This window comes from Hordeum vulgare, chromosome 1H, assembly GCF_904849725.1.
Source record: "Hordeum vulgare subsp. vulgare chromosome 1H, MorexV3_pseudomolecules_assembly, whole genome shotgun sequence".
Lineage (NCBI taxonomy): Eukaryota > Viridiplantae > Streptophyta > Magnoliopsida > Poales > Poaceae > Hordeum > Hordeum vulgare.
The window spans coordinates 412,735,618-412,751,906 of record NC_058518.1 but is presented as its reverse complement, the minus strand read 5'-3'; the positions used below and the strand labels follow the sequence as shown (position 1 = coordinate 412,751,906).

Genomic DNA, 16,289 nt, shown 5'->3' with positions numbered 1-16,289 from the left:
GTAGGTTTCATTTCGCGTCACTAATCACTTAGCAACTGAACCGGTATCCAATACCCTCGTGCTACTAGGAGTACTAGTAAAGTACACATCAACATCATGTATATCAAATACACTTCTTTCGACTTTTGCCAGCCATCTTATCTACCAAGTATCTTGAGTTGCTCCGCCTCAGTGATTGTTCCCCTTATTACGGAAGCACTTAGTCTCGGGTTTGGGTTTAATATTGGGTCTCTTCATTAGTGCAGCAACTGTTTTGCCGTTTCACGAAGTATCCCTTCTAGCCCTTGCCTTTCTTGAAACTTAGTGGTTTTACAAACCATCAACTATTGATGCTCCTTCTTGATTTCTACTTTCGGAGTGTCAAACATCGCGAATCGCTCAAGGATCATTGTATGTATCCTTGATATGTTATAGTTCATCACGAAGCTCTCACAGCTTGGTGGCAGTGACTTTGGAGAACTATCACTATCTCATCTGGAAGATTAACTCCCACTTGATTCAAGCGATTGTCGTACTCAGACAATCTGAGCACATGCTCAACGATTGAGCCTTTTCTCCTGTGCTTTGTGGACAAAGAATCTTGTCGGAGGTCTCGTACCTCTTAACAAGGGCACAAGAATGAAATCACAATTTCATCTCTTTAGAACATCACTTATGTTCCGTGACGTTTTACAACGTTTTCGGCGCCTTGCTTCTAAGCCATTAAGTATCTTGCACTGAACTATTGTGTAGTAATCAGAAACGTGTATGTCGGATGTTCACAGCATCCACAGACGACGCTCGAGGTGCAGCACACCGAGTGGTGCATTAAGGACATAAGCCTTCTGTGCAGCAACGAGGACAATCCTCGGTTTTACAGACTCAGTCTGCAAAGTTTGCTACTATCAACTTTCAACTAAATTTTCTCTAGGAACATATAAAAACAGTAGAGCTATAGCGCAAGCTACATCGTAATTCGCAAATACCATTAGACTATGTTCATGACAATTAGTTCAATTAATCATATTACTTAAGAACTCCCACTCAAAAAGTACATCTCTCTAGTCATTTGAGTGGTACATGATCCAAATCCACTATCTCAAGTCCGATCGTCACGTGAGTCGAGAATAGTTTCAGTGGTAAGCATCTCTATGCTAATCATATCAACTATACAATTCATGCTCGACCTTTCGGTCTCATGTGTTCCGAGGCCATGTCTGCACATGCTAGGCTCGTCAAGCTTAACCCGAGTGTTCCGCGTGCGCAACTGTTTTGCACCCGTTGTATGTGAACGTTGAGTCTATCACACCCGATCATCACGTGGTGTCTCGAAACGAAGAACTGTAGCAACGGTGCACAGTCGGGGAGAACACAATTTCGTCTTGAAATTTTAGTGAGAGATCACCTCATAATGCTACCGTCGTTCTAAGCAAAATAAGGTGCATAAAAGGATTAACATCACATGCAATTCATAAGTGACATGATATGGCCATCATCACGTGCTTCTTGATCTCCATCACCAAAACACCGGCACGATCTTCTTGTCACCGGCGTCACACCATGATTTCCATCATCATGATCTCCATCAACGTGTCGCCATCGGGGTTGTCGTGCTACTCATGCTATTACTACTAAAGCTACGTCCTAGCAAAATAGTAAACGCATCTGCAAGCACAAACGTTAGTTATAAAGACAACCCTATGGCTCCTGCCGGTTGCCGTACCATCGACGTGCAAGTCGATATTTCTATTACAACATGATCATCTCATACATCCAATATATGACATCACATTGTTGGCCATATCACATCACAGGCATACCCTGCAAAAACAAGTTAGACGTCCTCTAATTTTGTTGTTGCAAGTTTTACGTGGTGACCGGGGGTATCTAGTAGGATCGCATCTTACTTACGCAAACACCACAACGGAGATATATGAGTTGCTATTTAACCTCATCCAAGGACCTCCTTGGTCAAATCCGATTCAACTAAAGTTGGAGAAACCGTCACTTGCCAGTCATCTTTGAGCAAAGGGGGTTACTCGTAACGATGAAACCAGTCTCTCGTAAGCGTACGAGTAATGTCGGTCCAAGCCGCTTCAATCCAACAATACCGCGGAATCAAGAAAAGACTAAGGAGGGCAGCAAAACGCACATCACCGCCCACAAAACCTTTTGTGTTCTACTCGAGAAGACATCTACGCATGAACCTAGCTCATGATGCCACTGTTGGGGAACGTCGCATGGGAAACAAAAATTTTCCTACGCGCACGAAGACCTATCATGGTGATGTTCATCTACGAGAGGGGATGAGCGATCTACGTACCCTTGTAGATCGTACAGCAGAAGCGATTAGAGATCGCGGTTGATGTAGTGGAACGTCCTCACGTCCCTCGATCCGCCCCGCGAACAATCCCGCGATCAGTCCCACGATCTAGCACCGAACGGACGGCACCTCCGCGTTCAGCACACGTACAGCTCGACGATGATCTCGGCCTTCTTGATCCAGCAAGAGAGACGGAGAGGTAGAAGAGTTCTCCGGCAGCGTGACGGCGCTCCGGAGGTTGGTGATGATCTTGTCTCAGCAGGGCTCCGCCCGAGCTCCGCAGAAACGTTATCTAGAGGAAAAACTATGGAGGTATGTGGTCGGGCAGCCGTGAGAAAGTCGTCTCAAATCAGCCCTAAAACCTCCGTATATATAGGTGGGAGGGAGGGGAGGAGGCAGCCTCAAAACCCAAAGGTTTGGCCGAAATTGGAGGTGGAGGAGTCCTACTCCAATCCTACTTGGAGTAGGATTCCACCTTCCCACTTGGAAACTCTTTCCACCTTGTGTTTTTTCCTTCTCAAACCTTATGGGCCTTAGTGGGAACTTATTCCAGCCCACTAGGGGCTGGTTTATCTCTTCCCATAGCCCATGAGACCCCTTGGGGCGTGACACCCCTCCCGATGGTCCCCGGCACCCCTCCCGGCACTCCCGGTACACTACCGATGAGCCCGAAACTTTTCCGGTAATGCCCGGAAACTTTCCGGTAACCAAATGAGGTCATCCTATATATCAATCTTCGTCTCCGGACCATTCCGGAAACCCTCGTGACGTCCGTGATCCCATCCGGGACTCCGAACAACATTCGGTAACCAACCATATAACTCAAATACGCATAAAACATCGTCGAACCTTAAGTGTGCAGACCCTGCGGGTTCGAGAACTATGTAGACATGACCCGAGAGACTCCTCGGTCAATATCCAATAGCGGGACCTGGATGCCCATATTGGATCCTACATATTCTACGAAGATCTTATCGTTTGAACCTCAGTGCCAAGGATTCGTATAATCCCGTATGTCATTCCCTTTGTCCTTCGGTATGTTACTTGCCCGAGATTCGATCGTCAGTATCCGTATACCTATTTCAACCTCGTTTACCGGCAAGTCTCTTTACTCGTTCCGTAATACAAGATCCCGCAACTTACACTAAGTTACATTGCTTGCAAGGCTTATGTGTGATGTTGTATTACCGAGTGGGCCCCGAGATACCTCTCCGTCACACGGAGTGACAAATCCCAGTCTTGATCCATACTAACTCAACTAACACCTTCGGAGATACCTGTAGAGCATCTTTATAGTCACCCAGTTACGTTGCGACGTTTGATACACACAAAGCATTCCTCCGGTGTCAGTGAGTTATATGATCTCATGGTCATAGGAATAAATACTTGACACGCAGAAAACAGTAGCAACAAAATGACACGATCAACATGCTACGTCTATTAGTTTGGGTCTAGTCCATCACATGATTCTCCTAATGATGTGATCCCGTTATCAAGTGACAACACTTGCCTATGGCCAGGAAACCTTGACCATCTTTGATCAACGAGCTAGTCAACTAGAGGCTTACTAGGGACAGTGTTTTGTCTATGTATCCACACAAGTATTGTGTTTCCAATCAATACAATTATAGCATGGATAATAAACGATTATCATGAACTAAGAAATATAATAATAACTAATTTATTATTGCCTCTAGGGCATATTTCCAACATATACATCCGTATGTAGCCACCTAGTGGAACCTATTAAAAGATTTATATTTAGGAAAGGAGAGGTACTTCGTATTTAGGAATGAAGCGAGTACTACCAAGTAGAGTTTTATTTGGTATAGTACATCGTTTTTAAATAAAATACTCCCTCCGTTCCTTAATATAAGTCTTTTAAGAGATTTTACTAGAGGACTACATACAAAGCAAAATAAGTGAATATATACGTTAAAATACGTCTATATACATCTGTATGTAGTTCTCTAGTGAAACCTCTAGAATGACTTATATTTAGGAACGGAAGGAGTAATTAAAATGAGATTCAATGCGGTTCTGTTTTGCTTGGGAATCGTTTTCCACCCGCGTGCCGGCCGAACCGACGCGCCGGTCGCCCCCTGGCGCGTGTGGGCCCTTGTAACATTTTTGCCATCCGCGCGCTTCTACGGTCAATGGATGCAACATTTTTCGTCTAAATATGTTGCAACTTGCGGCATTTTTGCTGCAAGCGTTTTTTACTATATTTTGTCTCAGTAAAAAAGCTGCATATACGTTTGGTTGCAACTCTAGTTCGTCGGATTTTTTGTTACAATCGATGTTTTTTACTTTTTGCTACAACCATGTTAATTTTTGCTACAACCGGCATCATGTTTTGCTGCAACCGTTCACTAAAAAGTTGCATACACGTCACGTAAATTTTTATTACAACCGGCGTTTGACTTTTGCTATCACGTACCATCAGCTTGTTTTTTTGCTACGATCATGTAGATATTTTTTTTGCTACAAATTTTATTTTTTTGCAACCGTTAAAAAAATTTGTTGCATGACATCAAAATTTTACTGCATAGGGACGAAAATGTTACATACGGATCCAACGATGCGGACGAAGCCCAAAATCTGGGCCGGCGCGCCGGCGCAGATCACCCCTTTTGCTTTTGCTTGCGTGCACGGTAACCCCAGCTCGCAGTTCGCACCCGCCACGACGGGGCCACGTGAGCGTGTCCTCCCGTGTCCCAACCCAACCACGCGGTAACCCCACCGCAACAAACCGCCGGAACCTTCGTCCTCGCCGCACCCCCATCCCCACGCCCTCCACTCTCCGGCACCCGCGCGCTCGCCCCGCCGTAACCCTTGCCATGATGTCTTCCTCGCCGCCCGCCGGCGCCGCCGACGGCGACGGCGACATGGAGACGCTGCCCCTCGCCGCCGCCTCCGACTACGCCTCCGTGGCCTCCACCTTCGACCCCCTCCTCTCCACCTCCTCGCCCCCCTCCCCTCCCACCCCCGCCGCCTTCCCCCTCTCCCGCGCCTCCTCCTCCTTCGTCGACCCTCCCTCCTACGCCGACGTCGCCGCCTCCTCCCCGCGCTCCGCCTCCGCCTCCTCCTCCGCCTCCCCGAGATCCGCGCGCGCCGCCACGTCCGAGTACTCCTACATCGCCGTCTCCGACCCGGAGACCGAGGCCGAGGCCGCCGCCACCTCCCTCGTCCCCGGATCCGGCCCCACCTACATCTCCTACCTCGTCACCAGCGCCCGTCGCGGCGACCACCGCCGCCACTCCGTCCGCCGCCGCTTCCGCGACTTCGTCACCCTCGCCGACCGCCTCGCGGAGTCTTTCCGCGGCAACTTCGTGCCCCCCCGCCCAGACAAGAACACCGTCGAGAGCCAGGTCATGCAGCGCGACGAGTTCGTGGCCCAGCGCCGCGCAGCTCTTGAGAGGTACCTGTGGCGTCTCGCCGAGCACCCCGCGATCGGGGCCAGCGACGAGCTGCGCGTGTTCCTGCAGGCCGAGGGCAAGATGCCGCTGCCGAGCAGCACTGACGTTGCCTCGCGCATGCTCGATGGCGCAGCGCGGCTGCCAAGGCAGCTGCTTGGGGAGGAGGCGGTGGCCCCGCCACAGGACGTGGTTCAGCCGGCCAAGGGCGGGAGGGACCTGCTGCGGATATTTAAGGAGCTGAAGCAGTCGATGGTGACCGACTGGGGTGGCGTGAGGCCACCACTGGTGGAGGAGGACAAGGAGTTCCTGCAGAAGAAGCAGAAGATGCAGGATTGGGAGCAGCAGCTCAGTAGCGCATCGCAGCAGGTAATTTTCCGGACATCTTTCTTAATATATAAGCACGCTGCTGAACTGCATGGTCTCGATCATACACCACCAACACATTACTACAAGTCATTGTACATTTTGAAGACAAAAGTTACAATCTTACGACGCAATGATCATATGCTTGCAACATCGTTCCTGCAAGTAATATTTCTCTTGTGCTAAGAGGGTACTACACCTTAAACTGGTATCATCATTGGTCACTTTATCAAGAATCATAATGCCTTGTACCACTAAGAGCATCTGAAATGGTGTGTATCCAGTTTTATTTAAGGGAGGTAGAATGTGCAGGTCATCTAATGGAACGACCTCTCCAATAAGGTTTTATACTTAGGTTGTTTCTTAATTCTTCAGTTTCTCAATCTGTTTGTCATCGGGATTGGGAGATATTACGTACACGAAGATAGGTACAAAAATCCTCTACTTTGACATGTACTCCCTCCGTTCCTGAATATAAGTCTTTTTAAAGTTCCTACTAGGAGACCACATACGGATGTATATAGACATGCTTTAGAGTGTAGATTCACTCATTTTGCTCCGTATGTAGTCTTCTAGTAAAATCTCTATGAAGACTTATATTTAGGAACGGAGGGAGTAGTTGTTTGCTCAGTATCGTGTATCTCATGCGAGATAGAAGCTACCTCATTCAGGGAATAAAAATCCTAACTCGCCATCCTCCACCTCATCCAAATGCTGAGCTGTGGAGAGTTTGGAAGCAAGTGGGTGGGCTATGTAGGGAAGCATTTGACGGAATCGTGTTTTTGCCGTATTATTAAGGCTACATGTTAATGAAGACGTGTTTTTGTCGTATTAGTAAGGTTATTACATGCAGTTTTAGCTCTTAAGTTATGGGAGTCGATGGACGAAGAAGATATGGAAAGGGAAGAAAAGACACATCTTAAATAATTATCACACATTCGGATAGCTATTGGTGGTAATGAATCACAACTTTTTTGTGTGAAAATAAGGTGCCTCTGCCTCTTGACCTCCATGCTTGATTACACAGAGAAGTGACAGCCTGCAAGTTTTAGTCTCATTTGTGCCTTATGCCCGGATAATCAGCTAGCCACAGATGTCTGTTATCTTACAAGGTACATGTTTACAGCTCTTGCCGGCCAAACATGAGTGTGAATAAGAGTCGCGTGTCAGCTTGCATATTGTTTGTTCTATGCAAAATGTTCAATTCTATAAAAAAAGGTTCAATGCTTTTGCATATTTATGACTTTACTTAAAGCTGGTTCAGTCGACTAGACAAATGTTTGCTTTCTTCCCTTTGCGACCGGCTGGTGAAAATGAGAGCACATCACTATGTTTTTCTGGGTTTAGCGAGGGTAAGCCATATACACCACCCCAGCGACCATTATGGTTGGGATCCATTTTTCGGGTATCATTGTGGGCCTACTTTGATCCTTGTTATTATATTCTGCTTCAGATACCACCTGCTTACTAATTAAATCATGACCCATATACACCACCAATGTATGTAGTGCTGTAGCACAATAATTGTATGGCGGATGAGATTGATAGGGTATCGTATGGAAGCTATGATGTTGCTGTTAGTTCGAATGCTGGATTTGACACTTCACCTATAAAATAGAGAAGTACCAGGGGTGAGGTAGTAGCGAAATCCTTGTTTTTAGTGTCACTTCACTGCAGTCAACTTGTACTAATATATTTCTGAAGTGATCTATACATTTTTTATCTGTAATGGCCATTTATGATTTATTGTGTGGATCTCCAACGTGCAGTCTTTTTTTGGTTTCTTATTCTCATGCGTCAAGAGTCTGGTTTTGGGGGAAATTTCCCATTTGATTCAAGATTTGCACCAATGTTTAGACACTGGAGGGGAACGATCATGTCAGTTGAGCCCAGAATCCACCTTCTGGTAGTTATAAGATTGTGGTGTACCTGGTAGCATGAAGCAAATAATTGATGGGTGATTGAACATAAAAAAGGTCAAGTCATGCTAAAAAGTGCGCAAAAATGTTTTGGTGGGAGCTCTTGTGGGAGCTCTTGAGTCTTGAGCAAGTATTGGTACTTCGGTAGTATGCACCTGGTGTGTATGAAGGTAGTTTTAATAATTGTTTGTGAGTTAATTTTGTTTGTATCTTCTCCATAGGCAGAAGCACTTGTCAAGGCTCAGCAAGATATGGGTGAGACAATGGGTGCTCTTGGATTGGCATTCGTCAAACTTACGAAGTTTGAGACTGAGGAGGCAATGTATGAATCTCAGAGGATAAGAGCTGTTGACAGCAAACGTATAGCCACGGCAGCTGTCAAAGCTAGCAGGACATGTCGAGATCTGAATACACAAACTGTTAAATATCTGGTATTATTTCAAATCCTCAAATTGTGTTTTTATAGCCTCTCCTGGCTTTTGAGTAATCATATTACATGTCTCGTTTCTTTTTTGCAGGATACTTTGCATGAACATTTGGGGATAATGCTGTCTGTCCATACTGCATTTTCTGATCGGGCTAGTGCATTATTGACTGTTCAAACGCTTATGTCAGACCTTGCATCATTACAATCAAAGATTGAGAAACTCGAAGCTGCATCATCGAAAGTATTTGGTGGTGATAGAACTAGGCTAAGGAAAGTTCATGAGCTGAGAGAAACAATAAGAGCTACTGAAGATGCTAAGTGCTGCGCGTTAAGGGAATATGAGAGAATCAAGGTAACTGACATGTACTTTGCTAAGTGCTGCACGTTAATGAAAAACTGTTTGGATGCTTTCATAACTAGCAATGAGCATGTCAGGTCCAGTGGATGTGCAAGCATCACCACCTTTAGCTCATAAAAGTGTGATGATAGATACCATTAGTTTCTTTGCTTCATAAGGAATTAGTTTCCTGCAATGGTTAGCTCAGCTTTGAAATAGATACATTCTACTAGTTTGTGTTGAAGTTCTAGTTAAGCCAGTTGCGATGTTTTATATTGGTAGGAGATTACTTGTCTCTCTGCTGTAAAGCCATTTTATGGTGTTTCCTGTGTTTTTCTTTATAGACCATGTAACACATGTAAATCTAACCAGGTGTGCCAAAATTTTGCTCATGTTTGGTACCTGCAGGAGTTACTCCACAATGTGTACCCTGTAGAATTATTTCTAATATTTGTCAGCACGCCATGAATAATTTTTATTTACCTGTTTGCATGAATCATAATCCACAACCACTGCAATAGTTCCCTCGAAGATCATTTGTGACCAGGGAATTCACTGGAATGCACAAAGAAATGTGGATAATTATCTTGTTCCAAGCAGAGGCTACTTGTTGGCGTAGGTGGCGAATAGTAAATAGTGCAGCAGTAGCTCCGCATCACTCAAAATTGCCTCAATAAGCTTGTTGTATTTTGTAAGGGAGTGTTTTTTTACTGTTCTGTACTTTCTCTTCTGGAGGAACACTTGCTTTGGTGCAGTGAGCAGTGTATGCTGTTTCAAAATTTTGCCAGATATCTTACATCATGGTTACTCTGTATGCAGGAAAATAACAAAATTGAACTCAGCAGATTAGATAGAGAAAGGAGAGAAGATTTCCTGGAGATGCTGAAAGGATATGTTACAAGCCAGGTATTATTTCAGATGTCCAAACATTGCATTAGTTCTTTTTTGCCATCGGACGTAGTTGCAAAACCTTTTTAGGAGTCTATATACATGACATTGCTCTGTATCTTCCTCAGTGCTTAGATAATTGATTATTACATGGAACTAATCTTTCGAGAAGCCTTGGCCTTTATTCGTTCACCGGAGTAGTCTCACAGAATCATTATACCATGAATGAAAACACACTGGAACTATAACAGTCAAATTTTTAGCCAACTCAGATACATCTGTGCGTATTTTGTCCAGTGGTTACCATGTGCAGCGTTCATTTTGTTACCTGTTACTGACAGAAAACATCTGCTTGGCATGTACACAGGCTTCATATGCAGAGAAGATCGTCGATGGTTGGGAGACGGTCGCCGAGGAGACTAGCGGATATGCTCGAAGATCATCGGATGACGTGACATATTAGCCTGTGTTTTGTTGGGGTACATGTATGTACAATGTAATTTAGGATGCGTTCCAAATAGAAGATGAACCTAAATTCAATTTGTTTTTCGGTTATCTGTCGCATCGCTTTGCCATTGTCTGGAATGTACCCATCTATTTCCCTGTCTCCGTTACGTCTTCAGGTTCTGTACTTGGCCGAAACATTTGTTGAATTTTATTATTTTGTAGGTTAGATTATATACGGTGTGGTTTGTAGATTGTTGAAGAGTTCTTATGTTTTAGCGGTTCCGTTTGGTGTTATGTTTTAGCGGATCGGTGGGGGTTTCACTGTTGTTATTGTGACCAGTGTTACGGGGTTTGCAGTAGCTCCATATTGGGTGTTTTTGCTTTGACGTTTTAGTCTAGTAGAGCCATAGTTTCGAGTAATCCACATAAGTTGCTCAGTTTGTCGTAAATTAGTTTGACAACTCTCTTATAATCATTAATCAATGATGCAAACTTTTGAAAAAGAATATGTTCATTTTTTTAAAGGTTATTGTATTGCTTCTTCCTGATACAGCATTTGTGTTCATTTTTTGTGTTTGTTTAGGGTTCACATCTAGATGTGTCGTATTACGCATCTAAATGACTCAATCAAACACACACACACACACAAATACCCACGAATCTTCACATAAGATCCACGACATAGAATTTAGATATATTTTAACAAAACTGTTATTTTTTAAATTTTATTAAAGCGATGAAGAGGCTCTTCATTATTGTTTTAAATTTAGAAATGATAAATCCTAAATGTTACCAGACAGAGCTAGGGTAAAAACGATTAAAGAGAAAAAAACTTTACTAATAGGGAAAAGTTACCTTCCAGCCGACTGATCCTGCTCTCGTGTCCACCGCCTCCTTTGTTTGCCATGCCGAGCGGACGAGCCGTGACCGTTTTTCTAAAACAATTCCATTGTTTCAGGACGTTCCTGCAGCTTGAAAATAGTTGACCGCAGAAGGAGGGAACCCTCCCCAGACGTGGCGACGACGACTTCCACCGGAGCAAGCCAAGAGCTCGCCGGCCGCCTCCTCTCCAGCCCGGCAAGCAACGGGACCACGCCGCCTCCCGTGGTCGGATCCCGAGGCCAGCCCGCGTGCCCGACTCTCCGTTGAGCATGGATCCCGGCTGGGTAGTGCTTCTGCAACGTGACTTTCGTTGCAAAAATTCCTGAAACTCGATCTTTGTTGTAAAAAATTCTTCCATAAAAATATCTATGTTACAGAAAGACGAAGAAAAAAAAAATCTGCAGCAAGCAAATTGTTTCTGAAACTCGACCATTGTTTTAGGAATTAACGGATCCAAAGTTTATTTCTTGCAACAAAGCGAAAGTTTCCGCAACTCGAGCGTCGTTTTAGGAAATAACTACTGACCATGCGGCGAGGATGCGGGGCGTTAGATCGGCATCCGACGACTAATAACGCAAAAGAGATCGAAATTGACCAATTTTTTTAAACATAAACAAAAGAATTGCCTCCTTCATTACTTAAGCTAAGAATAGAGTTTGTTACAAAGGAGTCTTATGGGTTTCAACTCTAGCTTATCGTAACTTGTTTGAAACTAAAAAGTTGATAATTTAGAAATGGTAAATCCCAAAAATTACGAGAGAAAGCTAGGGTAATACTAATTAAAGAGAACAAAAAACTTTACAAATAGCATCAGAAGAGATCGGGGTAGAGTTTGTTAAAAATAAACTGTTACACTCTTAAAGGAGTCCTATGAGCTTCAGCTCTAACCTATTTTAACTTGTTTGAAACTAAAAGCATTGATAAATTCGGATCTCAGCTCTATACTATCCCAAACTTGTTTGGGACTAAAGGCGTGTATAAATTCCGATCAGTATTTACCCATGACGAATTGAATGGTTTCTTACGATAACTTTAGACCATACAAAGATGCGAATTTAGTTGGAAAAAAGTTCAGCCAAAAGAAAAAGAATAGGGAATTGCCATTTCTACCAAGTCAACCTCCTATTCTCATATAAAAAGAAAAAAACAGTAAATTATCTTTCCATGGTCAGCAAGTATATATTGGTACAATAAAACGTCCAATTTGCACGTCCTGAATACGAATTTATATTTGCTGACCATGGAAATATCAGCCGTTGTTGTTTTTTCTTTTTTTGAGAAGTTCAGTTGGTATCAGGACTTATCACGTGTAGTCCTTGTTTTTAAGTTACGACATTGTACGGCACGGTTTGTATACAAAATTTGGGGCTTTGACCTGAAAGGTCTTCAAAATACTCAACAGAGGATGCTAAACAGTATTAACGACGTTAAGTTGGTAGATTATAATCAGACAGGAATTTACTAAGGCAGCAAAAAAATAAAAAAATTGGAGACATCAATGCATTTCACATTTTTCTTATTCCACTTCCAAAGATCGTGATGCACAATAAGGTTTCTTATCAAAAGAAACACCAAACAGAGAAGGGTCCCCATGCCAACAGAACTACAAACGAAGCACAAAAAACTAGCTTAGGAGCTTATTAGTTCTGCAAAGGAATCCAATCCGGTCCACCTCTTCTTCATTGGAAGACCTCTTCTTCATTGAAACGCAGCAGCGGACGCCGAGGGGGAAGCCGACCAAACGCCATGAGCAAGGCGGCCAGTAGGAATCACAACCCCTCAAAGAACTCGCTCATCTCAGCATCATGGAAGGCAGGGTTGTGCATTGGCCGATCCTCTGATATCCACACTGGGAAAGGATAATCAGAATGCAGCATGCCCTCCAACATGCCTTGGTCCAAGCCATCCAGGTACAGAGGTTCCTGTTGGCCCATCTCCATGCCAGCGTTGGCGTTCCAGGAGACCCCACACTGGAATTCGTTCCAAGAGCCCCTAGCGTTGGCCCCAGCATCCTGGAATTCGTTCCAGGAGCCCACAGTCACCGGGTCAACTTCCACTGGGTCGGCTTCTATCAGTTTCAATAGTTCTTCAATATCAAAACAGTCTGCTTCCCCATCCGGCAAATTGGAGATAGGCTCCAATGGCTCATAAACATCCTCTTCAGATGTGCTCATTGCAATGCTTGAGACAGCATCAGGAACAGACTGTTGTTGGCTGTACTCAACTGACTGGGTGGACTCCAGCAAATCTGACCGAGAGGAAATCTCAGGAGCTTGAATTTGTAGTTGCTTATTATGCGAGGAAGAAGCAACGTCGGAGTGGTTGGATGTTGTAGTCGACTCGCATGATGCTGAAGAACCACGTACTACACCTTCGGTTGCCACTGGTACAGCCACAGCAGGAGCAGCTTGTGCATCCTGCACAGGGAAGTTGGTACGAGCCAGCGGGCCATACATTGCTCTGGCTGCTTCATCATAAGCTTGAGCAGCAACTTCAGCAGTAGGGAACGTCCCCAACCAGAGCCTGCTGACCCGATTTGGCTCCCGAATTTCAGCAACCCACTTCCCCCAAGTTCGTTGCCTTACCCCACGGAATCCACATTGTGTATTCTCAGGGCCTCCTTTCCCTTGCATGCAGCCCTTCTTTGAACCCTTTGCAGGTGGCTTCCTGGCCCGCTTTGCACCCTGTGGATCATGCTCAAGTTGTTGGTTCACTTCTTTCCATCGCTTGATCGTCTCAGAGACGGAATTAGGGCCATCACGTGACCTCCGAGGTCGCTTTTTCCTGTAGAACAAATAGCAGAGTAGCAGTTAGTACCATATTCTCTCTAGTTTTTCCTCACCCAATTCAGGTACAAGGTACAATCAACCAAAAGAACTACAATCGGAACACATAAAAGTGATCATCTCCACACAGAAACATTTAGTTCAAACACCGAACTGTTACAAACTGTGTATAAACAGTACCATCTCCACTGTAACTGATGAACACACAAGAGGGGCATATAATATTCATTTATAGACAAACCATCTCCAGACAAACTACTACTAATCGGCTTCTAACCCTAAACATGTTAGGTAACAAGTTACAAAAACACAAACAAGACAAGAGACCTAACTTCGACCCTGACACTGAAGACTAATAAATAAAGAAAGGGCATGGCAAAATTCGCCACTACGGAACTGTTCAACAGCACGTAGAGTCAGTTTAAATGAGACCACATCCACAGAAAGTGATACCATCAACCAACAGCAAGCTCACAGTTCAACAGCAAGCCCTCGGTTCAATAGCAGCCACTTATAAAACCAACTATTATATTGACAAGGCAAAACGGTCCAAAGGTTGGCTGGAACTCAAGTCATAGCTCACATGCTCTATAATAGATAGAGCAGCCAGACATAGAACGGTTAAACACACCGCAGAATAGATGCCACAGGCAGCGCATCTCCCTTGGGGTTTTGCTGCGCCAAGAGTGCATATTCATTACAGAGAAGATCACTGCTTCCTGCTGAAACACAAACAGTTATTTCTGCTGGCTTCTTCAGAGTCAATCGCGAGGTACCCATCTCAGTCATAGTTCATGCTTGTTTACAGTAGTGATCAAAGCATCATACCTATTGGTTCGACGAGAACATGACTCCGGGTACTTTCCTCTGCTCCACAAGTTCTAGTTACCGAAAAGAAAAGACAAACAGGACAAGACATATCAGAGACTGGATAAACTAACAAAACTGACAAACAAGACATAGGGACTACATAAATAAGCAGAACTGACAAACAAGAAATAGCAGAGACTGGATAAAGTAGCAAAACTGACAAACAAGACATATCAAGGACTGGATAAACTAGCAAAACTGACAAAAAAGACATAACACTGACTGGATAAACTAGCAATACTGACAAAGAAGACCACAATTTGACGACAGGATGCAACAACGGAACAAGTTAGATAGGTCCAGCCAACTTAGTACTGACTGAGATTAACAACTTTTATGAACATAAAGATCACTCTTAATCCAGGAAAAAAGCAGGTCCCAAGGAGAAATATATTAATACAAACTTCCCTGTGGAGATGGTATTGACCAACAAATTTTGTGCCAGGCTACATAAACATTGTACAAACGTTTCTGTGGAGATGGTACTGACTGAAGTTAACAAATTTTATGCTAGGCACCATAAACATGGCTACTAATCCAGGAAAGAAACCGTTCCTATGAGAAACGTTTCTGTGGAGATAGTACTGACTGAAGCAATGCTTGATCTGATATAATAGTTAAGTAAAGCTTAACCTGCACATATTCTGCCAGGTCTTTGCCCAAAATAAATTAACTAACTTGCGATCCTTCCCCCAAACATACTGTTGTGTCAACATGTAACAGCTAGTATCAACCTAAGTACTCAGGCACCACCAATTTCCAGGATTTACTCTGATTTCAACACAAGACAGATCCCTCACGGCAGGAACCAGTTCGGCCCAATCGGGGACTCATGAAAAATTGGAACTAGAAAGTAACTCCCAATTGCAAGATCACCATTAACAGAGACCATAATCCCCAAATTCCTACAGCACAAGCAACCAGACCGGCCAAGTACCACAAACTCGACCACCGAACCCCAACTACAGACAACGAAATAGATCGACCAGCAACAAATTAAACACTTCCGGATCCGTATCCCCCACTGATTCGGAATCCCCAGAACAAACCCTAGAAAGAAAGTAGCAGGTACCGGACAGAAGATCTCACCTTCCAGGCTGGAGCGCCGGGATCTCGAAGGGCGCAGAAGTGGCCGCCGCCGCCGCCGCCGCCGCCTGGGCACCCTTCCGATCTACCGTCATGGCCGGCCCGATCCGGACCGGGTCGAGGTATCTAGAGCTCGCAATCGCGCCGCCCGTGTTCTTCGCCGTGTCGACTTCGTTAAGGGGGGAGAGAGAGAGAGAGAGAGGCGTGGGGGAGGGGAGAAAGAAAAGTCGGAAACCCTAGGGGCTCACGCCGCGGCGCCTATTTATAGCCCGGGTCGGGACGCTCCGTGCGCCCGCCTCACGGAATTATCTAGGTCACTCGCGCGCGGGACGGGGCCCACTTGTCGGCGACTCGGTCCACGTGGGCGCGGCGCGTGGGGGTGAGAGAAAGGGGGGTGACGTCAGCAGTGCCGTGGTGCGGAGAAACTTCCCGAGACTTGGTGCCGAAGGAAACTCGGCTTCTCCTTCACGCCTTCCAATACTTCTAATAAAAAACTGGACGTGCTGCTCTGGGTGGGTTCCACGTGTAGGCCAACTTTTGGCCGTTGGCTGTGCGCTGAGTCG

At 44.8% G+C, this 16,289-nt stretch overlaps 2 protein-coding genes across 3 annotated transcripts; one reads left to right on the top strand and one right to left on the bottom strand.

Moving 5' to 3' along the window:
• The first annotated feature begins 4,995 nt into the window (after positions 1 to 4,995).
• LOC123441268 (sorting nexin 2B-like) lies at positions 4,996 to 10,396 on the top strand. Its single transcript, XM_045117756.1, has 5 exons — positions 4,996 to 6,087; positions 8,225 to 8,434; positions 8,522 to 8,782; positions 9,587 to 9,673; positions 10,023 to 10,396. The coding sequence occupies exons 1-5, from the start codon at positions 5,143 to 5,145 to the stop codon at positions 10,116 to 10,118; spliced, it is 1,599 nt and encodes a 532-aa protein (XP_044973691.1). The 5' UTR covers positions 4,996 to 5,142; the 3' UTR covers positions 10,119 to 10,396.
• A 2,087-nt stretch (positions 10,397 to 12,483) lies between these two features.
• On the bottom strand, positions 12,484 to 15,966 carry LOC123441279 (dehydration-responsive element-binding protein 2B-like). 2 transcript variants are annotated; one of them, XM_045117765.1, is made up of 4 exons: positions 15,730 to 15,966; positions 14,599 to 14,651; positions 14,402 to 14,489; positions 12,484 to 13,768 (listed from the first exon to the last, which is right to left on the bottom strand). In XM_045117765.1, the coding sequence occupies exons 1-4, from the start codon at positions 15,819 to 15,821 to the stop codon at positions 12,754 to 12,756; spliced, it is 1,248 nt and encodes a 415-aa protein (XP_044973700.1). In that variant the 5' UTR covers positions 15,822 to 15,966; the 3' UTR covers positions 12,484 to 12,753. The 2 variants fall into 2 exon arrangements, with proteins under 2 accessions (XP_044973700.1, XP_044973707.1); XM_045117772.1 differs by lacking the exons at positions 14,402 to 14,489; positions 14,599 to 14,651.
• Between the last annotated feature and the right edge of the window lie 323 nt (positions 15,967 to 16,289).